Source organism: Cornus florida, unplaced genomic scaffold (assembly GCF_030987335.1).
Source record: "Cornus florida cultivar Cherokee Brave unplaced genomic scaffold, ASM3098733v1 CherokeeBrave_3.0.0_Hap2_Chr11, whole genome shotgun sequence".
In the NCBI taxonomy this organism is placed as follows: domain Eukaryota; kingdom Viridiplantae; phylum Streptophyta; class Magnoliopsida; order Cornales; family Cornaceae; genus Cornus; species Cornus florida.
This window is the reverse complement of record NW_026775581.1, coordinates 136,260,942-136,272,759: the sequence shown is the minus strand read 5'-3', so window position 1 is coordinate 136,272,759 and position 11,818 is coordinate 136,260,942. Positions and strand designations below refer to the sequence as shown.

At 32.9% G+C, this 11,818-nt stretch overlaps 1 protein-coding gene across 9 annotated transcripts; it reads right to left on the bottom strand.

Moving 5' to 3' along the window:
• Positions 1 to 293: 293 nt before the first annotated feature.
• Positions 294 to 8,197, bottom strand: LOC132283167 (formate dehydrogenase, mitochondrial-like). Of its 9 annotated transcripts, none has more exons than XM_059785084.1 (10): positions 7,782 to 8,197; positions 7,286 to 7,357; positions 6,145 to 6,287; positions 4,325 to 4,427; positions 3,837 to 4,225; positions 3,065 to 3,236; positions 2,258 to 2,798; positions 1,142 to 1,266; positions 892 to 1,001; positions 294 to 786 (listed from the first exon to the last, which is right to left on the bottom strand). In XM_059785084.1, exons 4-10 carry the CDS (start codon positions 4,419 to 4,421, stop codon positions 679 to 681), a joined length of 1,542 nt encoding a protein of 513 aa, XP_059641067.1. In that variant the 5' UTR covers positions 4,422 to 4,427; positions 6,145 to 6,287; positions 7,286 to 7,357; positions 7,782 to 8,197; the 3' UTR covers positions 294 to 678. The 9 variants fall into 9 exon arrangements, with proteins under 9 accessions (XP_059641067.1, XP_059641071.1, XP_059641068.1 ...); XM_059785088.1 differs by having other exon boundaries at positions 7,286 to 7,350; XM_059785085.1 differs by lacking the exon at positions 6,145 to 6,287.
• Between the last annotated feature and the right edge of the window lie 3,621 nt (positions 8,198 to 11,818).

The following is an 11,818-nucleotide window of genomic DNA, read 5'->3' as shown; positions in this document are numbered from 1 at the left end:
AGACAAATCGTATCTAATATTAACATAAATTTATAGTGCACTGTAAGTATTTGTGTGTGTGTGTGTGTGTGTGTGTGTGTATGATTTTACCTTCATAATGAACTTTCTCAGTCCTGAAAAAGAGTACAAAACTGCTATACCTCTTCAATATGATCGAAACACAATACATTGATGTCACTTCTTGGCTAAATTTGAAGAACTAATTTCTGAGAATGAATCCAAACTTTTCTAATTTACCGAATGAATATAAACTCAAATACAATTTGGATTTAGCTTTTCCAAATAAACTCAGATTAATTACACATTATTAGCATTAATTTCAGATCCATTTGGTTTCTTGGAAATAACCAAGTACAATTCTAGTCAAAGAAACAATCTCTGTGCAATGAGAGATTAAGCTGGGAGTCGAAAATACCCTCACACCATTCAGACACCCATATAGTAAGTCAATCTTTCTGTTTCGATTTTGCTCGAGTCGAACCAAATTAAATTCATGCATATCGTTGTTTTTTAAATTTATTTATACAATTTTTACATTTTTTTTGTCTGCTCTTAAAACCCATTCCCAAAGAGTTATGTTACACTACTACTCTGTATATATTAAAACTGTTTAAGAGGTTAGAAGTTTAAACCCTCAGATGTGAGAGATCCCACTTACGAGCCTTACTAGCATCATCTTCAGTAGCTTACTAGTTGACCCTCCTTGACAATGTAATTTTGTGGAGGAAAATCTTCACCCTTTAAGTACCTCTTTAGCATATCCTTCACTCCAGCCGCATATTGCAACTAGCGTCATTTCAATATTTTTATTGGAGTTACAAACCAGAAACAGAACAAAAGAAGCAACAATACTGTAATACAATAACAAAGGAAAATTAAAAGCTTGAATACCTGCGCATCAACGGTAGTGCCAGAAATACGAGGGGTCATAGGTTGGATTGGCATTGGCATGCATTTCCGAAGCCCAGTTGGGTGTGGGTACCAAACATACCCACTGTAACCTACCAATTCAGAATTAAAAGGAAAGCAGTAGTTGATTACTACTATTGCAGTCCCTCTACTCACAAATTGAATATCTCAACTTGTATTCCATAAAGATAGATAACATCCATATCCATAAAATTCACAATGTTGAAATTACCTGCAATTTGTCCGCTAGAATAAGCATCAACAACTGCTTGTGCATCTGTGATTGCTCCCCAAGCATTGTTAACAATTAGAACTCCCTTCTTCAGCTTAGCAATCCTATCTTTGTCAAACATCCCTCTGTAATTAGTTTTGATTAGAGTATAAACATGTCGCCAATAGTGTTAAAAAATGAAAGCAAAAGACCATCATTATTTTGAACCACATAATAGATTGAAAGAAGCATTAACATATCATATAATGTGGATTAGGTCTCGGAATTGTTATTCACCTCACAAGTACATATGGACTGATGGACATTATACATCTTAAAGTGAAGAAAAGAATCCAATCATTTTAAGTTCCAAACTAGCAGTGGTGAAGCAGTCACCAGTGAGCTGCCTTGATATGTCACTTGGCAATACCATCAAAAGAGCATCATTATTTTGAACCACATAATAGATTGAAAGAAGCATTAACATATCATATAATGTGGATTAGGTCTCAGAATTGTTATTCACCTCACAAGTACATATGGACTGATGGACATTATACATCTTAAAGTGAAGAAAAGAATCCAAGCATTTTAAGTTCCAAACTAGCAGTGGTGAAGCAGTCACCAGTGAGCTGCCTTGATACATCACTTGGCAATACCATTTAGGAATAAAACAAACAGAAAAATGTAATATTTAAGTATTTATAAAAAATAAAAATTTTAAAAATAATAACATAGGCAACTATAAATGTTGTTTTAAGTTGTAGTTAAGAACTCAAAATTTTGATCTCATTAAATAGTAGCAACCGAGGATATAAATTCACAAATGCCCAAAAAGAACTAAACACATGCTTGATGGGCTTCCAATTAAGATAATCATAAACTGCTTGCGCTGAAGGCAGGTCACCCATTCAAAACATTGCAACCATTTTGGCCAATTCAAGAGGTTGGATTGAATTCCCAACATTTATTAGATGTTAACAAGAACAATTGAGATTTATATTGCCCTACGTTTGAAACATGTCATAACTTCATCTAAATTTATCGTCCATATGCATGTTAGTTTCCCATTTACTAATTTCAAAATTAAAAAGAACTCTAGTTGAAGGCGGCTTGGGTGTGAGAAGAAAGACTTACTTTGTTTTCTCCATGAGAGGTGTATTGATGACAATTATGTCACATTGGGCAATCATTGAGTCAAGATCCTCCTCAAACTTTGCCCCTGTTTGATTCTCCAATTCTGAGTCCATCTTGACCCAATCATGATATAGGAGGTTACAGTTGAAAGGCTCCAAACGTTGAAGTAAAAGCCTGCTAATACGTCCAGCGCCAACAATTCCCACCGTCTTTCCTTCAAGATGATAAGCTCTATGAGCAATAGCTGTAACATCCCTCTCCCTGCTGAAAACTTGATGGTATCGAGGCAAAAGATTCTTGACAAGAATGAGGATTCTCATGAGCTCATCATCTGCAACAGAGACTACATTGTTTCCAGTGACGTCTACAACTGTTAAACAAGCAGCAGCTGCTGCCTTCAAATCAATAAGATCAGAACCAATTCCAGCTGTGAGCACCAGTTGCAATTTTTTGGCCTTCTTGATCCTTTCAGCCGTTGCATAGGTCGGATGGAAAGGGGTAGTTATCAGCACGTGGAGATCAGGAATATGCTTCTCAAGTTCTGCAACAAGGAATCATTAAAACAGAAGATTTTGTTATTCTCTATAACCAAGAAGCAATAACTTCACAACACTAGCACTTTAAACAGTGACCCATTATTTTAACCGTATTCCTTTTCAAAAATTTCAATTAATAAAAATTAGAAAAAATAGCTTTTCGTCTTCATCTCAGTTATTTGATGTTACTTGTTCTCTGTTAACGTGTTATTCAGGTTCACATGCACAAAAGTACATACATTATATAGAGTAATTTTGTCTATGCACTAACCACAATCAGATCCATCTTTGCCGTCGATGACAATGTACTGGTGACCTTGTGATTCCAACCAGTCCCGAATGCCCAAGGCTCCTTCTACACGGCTTGTAAAGTTGGGCTCTATCGAAGCATATTCATTAGCTTTGTAAGAGAAACCAATGATCTTTTTGCTTCCATGAGAAAACTGTTTGCAATAAATGACCACACCAATCATAAAAGAAAAACTGAAGAAATTTACTTCTAACTTAAAGCTTGTCTGGCATTTGAATGGCCTTATTCTCAATTTATATAGCATTTTAATACAAAGAGTCATTTGGAAAAAAATGGCCAACTAAAAGTAAATGTTTAAAATCACGAGTTTTCATTTCATAAAACAGAAATAAAACCACGTAGGAGGAGTATAGTGGATTTCCTAATTTTTCCAAGTTGAATATATTGAAAATCATACATTTCTACGTTAAATTGTTACTGAAAATGTGATCGGAAGCATTCAATAACAGGGACAGTCAAGCAGCTCATGAAGCACAACCCAAAGCATGTTTTAGTTTAGTTATGAAAAAATATTTTGAGAAACATTTTTCAGGTAACTGGAAAAAAAAAAAAAAAAATTGTTATTATATAACAGTTTCCAAAAGCTATCAATAAATGAATTTCAAACTGTTTTCAGTTCTCTCACCCATGTCATTCAGAACCTTCATCTGATTCATGCAACTGTCTTTCACACACAGGCAAATTCACACAACTTAGTTTAAAAGGAAATTTGTGAAAGAGACAAATATTATACCTTAGAGTTTAAGCCACAGAAAATCGGCGTACAGGAAATCTTTTTCTTACTCAATTTGTTCCACCAGGGATCTTCAATAAACCAGTAACTAAAATATATCCGTCCAACAAATTCACCCAAATCCTTTTTCAAGGGTAAATCACACGGTATGTCCTGCTCATTCATCACCCTCTCATTCCAAAACTGATTTAAAGATTTGTACACCCCACCAATGTACTCGTCATTTTTGGAATTGGCATCCTTCCGGTATAACTTGAAAGAAACCATGACCCCTTCTTGATCAACCTCCGACACGTCTAATTTGAAAAATAAGATGGATAACCAAAGCGAGCTTCGCATGTTAAGCCAGCCGGTTTGAGTTTTCTTCACTCTATGCTTCCCAACTGCAACTGAATGTTAACAGGATATAAATAACTAATTTACACTCTAATAAGTTGATAAATATGCATAGAATTGAAACATATATAGTTGTTGACTTTTAATAAAACCTGCAACGTAAGCATGCATTTGGGAGTTTTCACTGCACTCTGGAAGATGAGTTGCATGAACGATGCAGATCCCGAATTTTACCATGCGGGAACTCATACTGAACTGTTATACTGAGAACAAGTTAGGGAAGCACAAAAAGATGAAACTCTTATCTCAAAAACTTCTGTGTGTATGCATATATACAAGATAAATTAGATTTTTGTGACCAAAATTAAAGATAATAGCTTTAAACCGACCTTGAAGTTATAAAAGGCCAAATAGTTGTCAATCCTAAAATTATGTTCCACTTAAGTGACCATTGAATCTAAATTCCACACATACCTCTTTTGCACTCTCCCTCCCATGCTTCTCCCTAGGTTCTGCACTCAAATTCCTATTATTTGTTTACAACACCAAATCCTCCTTCACAATTTATATTGTCAGAATTAATTAATTAAACAATCACCGGTGAATAGGTGTGGATTCACTGACTCACACATCTAGGAGGCATACAAACAACTTAAAATTGGTGGTACAACACAACAAGTCAACTCCTCAGTGAAGCACTCTCTCACCGCACATCAAACTCATTTAACGCCGGCGTGTTTGAGGATGTGTTTTCTGAATACTCCAACCGAATAAGTCGGTTGCTAACGCCAGAGAGGATTGGCACGAGGAAGACGAAGGACCAAAGTGTGAATTTTGGGAGGGGTGTACTGTAACAACCCTCACCTTAGCCAGACACAATATTGTCCGCTTTTGGCTCCCCTGGACCAGAGACTTCCCAAGGGGTCACCCATCCTAGTACTACTCCAGATTAGTACACTTAACTCTGAAGTTCTAGTGGGTTTACAACCATCACGGCTTTAAAACGCATTGTGTCATAGAAAGATGTTAAATCTACATATAACACTTGCCCATTCATACCTAGACGATGTGGGATTGTGCACCTGTAACTCGCCCAGTGTGGTAGCATACTGATGCCACCTGCACACACCAGTCCACAAAGTCGCCACAATCAACCCCCTTTTGGGGGGCCAACATCCTTATTGGCCACACTTCCGACTAAGTCAAACTCTGATACCATTTGTAACAACCCTCACCCTAACCAGACACAATATTGTCCGTTTTTTACTCTCCCGGACCAGAGACTTCCAAGGGAGTCACCCATTGTGGGCGGGTGTATGTGAGCGTGTGCAGGTGACACCAGTAGGCTACCACACTAAGCGAGCTACAAGTGCACAATCCCACATCGCCTAGGTGTGGATGGGACAAGTGTTACATGTAGATTCAACACCTTTTTATGACACAACGCGTTTTAAAGTCGTTATGGCCGTGAACCCACTAAAACTCCAGAGTTAAGCGTACTTAACCAGAAGTAGTACCAAGATAGGTGACCCCCTAAGAAGTGTGTGGTCCGAGGGAGCCAAAAGCGAAAATTATTGTCTAGATAGGATAAGGGTAGTTACATGTACGATGAGGCTTTCTCCACCGGCATCGACGGATGTTGTCCATGAATGTAATTTTGGCTTCATTCGTATCATCTCTAGATCAAAACCCTAACCTTTCAAATTATTAAAACTTTTTGACAAAGTGACAACTAAAGATCAATTTAGTTTCAAAATTGATGACTATTCGTCTTTTTGAAGCCACTTTAAAACCTATTTGTTTTTTTATTTTGAAAAATTTATCTTCCCACACACAAATACATATATACATATAAAAGTATGTATGAAATTTATATGTACATATAAATATATTTATGAAATCGATCTATATATATATATAATATGTATCCAAAGAAAGAAATATAGCAAGTATTTAGACTCTATGAGACAACCTGACTATCTTTGCTGCTGGCGAAGTAGATAACACGGTGATTGGGCAAAAAGTAGGGAGGCCTGAGAGGAGATTAGTGTGAGGGTGTAGTCAGACTTTAATGAGCGGAATACAGGGCGGAGATGCTGTCCCAAATTTGGTGAGCTGCAGAAATAGAAAGGTAGAAATATAAAAAAGAATTCCAGATTTTCTAAACCCAGCAACTGAATGGAAATCTTTTTGTTTAGTAACAAAATCAATTTTGGAATTTGTATCTTCTAAGCCCAAACAACAATTATTGGAATAAAATTTCCCGATTTGCACAACTCAATAAATTAGACACCAAATCTCAAATCTAAGCATGGCATTGTTTATTGCATATATGTTTAATATTATCCAATTAAAAGCTAGAAAAAAGAGGAGTTATGCCTAAGGTTTGGCCAAATCTGGATAGAAATTTTGAAAATAACTTTCACGAACACCCCAAATCACTTTTCCGTCACTGACACCGTCGAAATCGGTGTAAAATGGCATTGCTACCCCAAAATTTTTAATGTCCTTTCATCCAAAACATCATAATTGTATAAGGACGAAATTACCCCCATTAATTCTCCAACAACATCAACACCCTCACCTTCCTTCATCACACACACACTCTCCCCCTCTCTGGATCTTCCGCCACCGGCCACCTCCCACCACCTCACCACCATTGCCAGTTGAATACAGTACCAACATTTTGTTTCAAATGAGAGTCATGATAGAAAAAGAGAGTCACACAAACAAAGGATAACCTATCCATATATACACACACAAGCACAAATTACTCCAGTTTTTCAATCGTCAGTTCCATTTTGCTCTTTAATAAAATTCATTTATCCAATAAAAATTAAAATCAGCTCAGTTTGAATGTCTAACCCACAAAAATTCAACTGCAAATATTTTCACGGAAATTTTTCAAAAAATTAATTAATTAAGAGACTGGTATTCACAAATCCACAGAAAATAAAAGAAAATGCTTTTGACAAACAAATCAACGAATTGAAGTGTGTGTATCTAACACATCAGAAGAAGAATAAATATAGCATAATGAAAATGAAGATGATAATAAATATATGTATATATAGAGGTGCATATATACATATACATATATTTATGTATGTGACCTGATCGGTGATCTTGAGGCAAAGAATTCAATTCTTCTCCAAGATCTTAACAGCGAATGGTTGGCCTGAATCCTGAATCGAGCGTTTTAGCGAGTTTAATGGTCCAAAACATCTTTCAATAGAACAGAAAAATGCTATAAATCAATGGTCCAACAAACATTGATTATTTAACATGCACATTTACACAGGAGAGATTTTTATCATCAAAAAGAAAAAAACAAAAGAAAGGGCAAATTATTTGTAAAACCAAAAGATGGGATATGTTATTAAATCAAAATGGATTCTAAATCAACCATTGATTCCTAAACAACAGCCTTCTCTTTGCAGGGAGTGCATAAAAGAAACAACATTACACGAGAGGATAAATGAAAAAGGAACAAACTTTGACAACCAATTCTTCGGAAAACCCTAGCACAGTACAGAGTAATAACTTAAAATTCACCACTGTAATGTAAGAAAAAAATAAAAATAGATGGAGGATACGAAGGCATCGTACCAGTCACGAAACAATAACTTATTCGCTCAAAGAAGAATGGGTAAAAGGGTTGCTGTTATAAATGAAAAATCAACAATTGATTCGTAAACAACAGCCTTCTCTTTGCAGGGAGTGCATAAAAGAAACAACATTACACAAGAGGATAAATGAAAAAGGAACAAACTTTGACAACCAGTTCTTCTGAAAACCCTAGCACAGTACAGAATAATAGCTTAGGCTTTGTTTGGATGGAGGGATTTATTAGAGGGATTTGGAGAAAAAAGAAAGAAAAAGATATTGTACAGAGTGTTTGGTAGAGAGTAATTGGATAGAGAAGAAACGATTGGAAAAGATTTGGAAGAATGGCCCCTCAAACAGAATCTTCCAAATTTGACATGATTTGAAAGAAAAGGAAAGATCCCTCGAATAGAATCCTTCAAATTTGACCAGATTTGAAAGGAAAAGAAAGAAAACCAAGTTAAGTAGAATTTCCACTAAGATAAAATTAGTCTTCAAAATTCTATATACAATATTTTTATTACATTCAAATCCTAATAACATAACACAATAAAAAATTTCATTAATTTTTATTTCATGAAATGGACTATACAAGTCTGGTATAACCGTTCCACTAGGCTTTTCCCCCGCACACATTGTACGCTGGGGGTAGTCTTCCCACCTTTGTAGAAGTTTATACGCCCTTGGCGCAAGTCACCTGCTGTGTGATTCCCACGATGTTTTTTACGGTGAGCGATAAGTGACCTTAGTTTGGTCACGTTTTACTCTACTTAATAGACACTAATACTGTGTTTAATAATTATATCACTATTTATAAGTAACATTTCACCATCATTGTTAAATAACATTACAGAAGTCTAAAACTAATATCACATAGTCTAAAAAGTAACATCACCACTATTTATAAGTATCTTCACTTTCAAAACGTGGTGATGTTACTTTTTAGACTATGTGATATTACTTTTAGACTTCTCTGAATGGTGGTAAAATGTAAAAATATATATACATCTAAATATGTAATACTCAATTCAGGAAATTCAAGTTTTGGCCTAAATTTTAGGCACTCAATTGAAAAATCCTATCTAATTGTGCAATTTTAACACTGGACATTATTTTGAGCACTCAACTAAGAAAATTCAAATAAAATTAAGAAATCAATCAGGGTCAGAATAATTTTTAGCATTTCCACAGATAAATTAATCAAATTAAGCATACATTCAACAAATTATGAAATTACTTGTAGTACTTGCATTTTAAAAAAATACAGTTTTTTTTAGAGGTATTAACTACAATAATTCAATAAAGGAGTATTACTTGTTTTAACCGAAAGAATTAATGACAATATACAATTCCCAGATTCTGAAATTTATAAATTGTGGTGATGTTACTTTTTAGACTATTTTTACATTTCACCACCATTTATAAGTAACATCACAGAGTCTAAAAAGTAACATCACCATTTGTAAAAGGAAACATCACCATAAAAAATGGTGATGTTTCCTTTTACAAATGGTGATGTTACTTTTTAGACTCTGTGATGTTACTTATAAATGGTGGTGAAATGTTACTTATAAATAATGGTGTAATTGGCCAAACACGGCCTTAGTGTCCGTTAGCTGAAGAATGATGTGGCCAAATATGGACCACTTAAAAGTTACAGCAGGAAACTGCATGGGAACCTCACTGCAGGTGATTTGCGCCAATATGCCGAAATACTCAAAGGAGAGTTATGCTACAGCAGCAGGTGCTGCAGGACCTTCTCGGCAGCTGATTGCTCCTCTGGGCACTAAAGCTATCACCATAAATGTAATATTCACACCCACACACACACAAGGTATATTTTAGAAAGTTAGACTTTGAAAACAAGCTATTTTATTTAGATTAGATACAAAAAGGTAAGATAGTATAGGGGTGTTATTTGCACATTACCTTATATATATATATATATATATATATATATATATATATATATAACTTTTTTCTTTAATATATCTCTAAACAATTTTTAAAAAAAATTTGAAAATTTGTAAAACAATGATTTAATTTTTTTAAGATTCCAGTTTACTCCTTTCTATAAAATTTTTTTTACCAACACTGTTAAACAAAAAATAAAAAATAAATTTTATGATCAGTGTGCACTAATTTTCGGAGTTTTGAAAAGTTTGTTTTCTTTAGTTTATACTTTATTTTTGTTTTTTTATTTTACTTTTCTTAATTGTCCATTGTCGGCGTCGTCCAATAGTGTTATTTTTGGTCATTTTATAAAATTATTTATTTTTATATATTTTATAAAATGAATCAGTAAGGGTAATTTAGTTAATTTATGGTTTAAATTTGTCAGAGGGACCTACCAAATTGAAACTTTAGGAGTGTTTTTTGTACGAGAGGAGCGTCTTCCAATAGTGTCATTTTTAGTCATTTTACAAATTTATTTATTTTTATATTTTTTATAAAATGGTTTAGTAAGGGTAATTTAGTCAAATTAGGGTTTAAATTTGTCATAGGGACCTATTTGTACCAAATTGAAATTTTATGAGTTTTTTTTTTTTTGCACTTGAAGGGTGTAATATGCACTATTAGCATACTTTAGGGATATTTTTTGCATTTGACCCAATTTAAATAGGTAATTTTTATTTTTTGTCTAATTTAATAGGTCATTATTATAATTTTTATTTAATTGTCTAAGTTTCCAATTAGATTTATTACTTATTTTTAAATTATTTAATTGTCTAGGTTACCCGGGAAAAAATAATTGTCTAAGTTAAGTTACCCCGAAAATATATATATATATATATATATATATATATATATATATATATATATATAGAGAGAGAGAGAGAGAGAGAGAGAGAGTAATGATCTCTTACTCCCCATGGAACAAGAAAATTCTTCCGCATTTTCTATAGTGACCATTAGATTAAATCTAATGGTCACATTCCAAACTCACTTATATGCTTTCCTTTTGATACAAAACCATTATCATTATTTCTAGTTTTCAAATTTAATATTTGCCAATACAATTAATTAAAATAATAGGTAAGTACTAAAAAAATAAAAATAATGATAGTATAATAATAACAATATTAAAGAAAATATTAAGAAAAATAACTAATTTACAAAGGAAATCTGAAATTTCATAGAATAATAGCATATTTTGTTGTGAATCTCCTCATTACGTCAATAAGTTTTTGTTATTATAATATAACTAGAAAAAATATATTGTACGATTTATTATGACAGATGAGTAATTGGAATGTGTTTACAACTAGTTAGAATTTGTGACAAAGAGCTAGAAAAATAGATTGAATTTCTAATTTTTAAATAGCATGCATTTAGGGAGGTATATAATAATTTAAATTCTAATCTATTAATTGTTTTATGAGTGAAGTGTAGTGCAAATTACAGATTACATTAAGTTGATCAAGTAGATTTTATTTTTAATATTTTATTATTTTTTAGTCGATGTTCCATTGTTTTGTATGTCAATAGTGTGATTTTTAATTTTTTTTTTTTACACTCAAACAGACAATGTCAACTTTAGTATCAAGTCATGGATGCAATTTTCTAACATTTATAAAAAAAATTATGGAAAAAAAAATTTAAATTTTCAATTAATGGCGAGATGTGATTTCAAGAAGTGAAGAGATTTCTATTTTTATTTTTTTAGTACTTATCTTTTATTGTTATAATTAATTGTATTCATAAATATTAAATTTGGAAACTAGAAATAGTGATAGTGGTTTTGTATTAAAAAGGAAAGCTAAGGGTGGGTTTAGAATGTGACCATTAGATTTAATCTAATGGTCACTATAAAAAGTGCGAAAGAATTTTTTTATTCCATGTGGAGCAAGAGATTAGTACTCAATATATATATATATATATATATATTTGTCTAAGTTACCAATTAGATTTATTGCTTATTTTTATAAATAATTAATTCACTTATATGTTTACTTTGTGAATTCAATTGCTTTTTAATAATAAATGTACCTTTTGTTTACTTAATAAATTAACTTATTCCTTTTACAATTCAGTTGCTA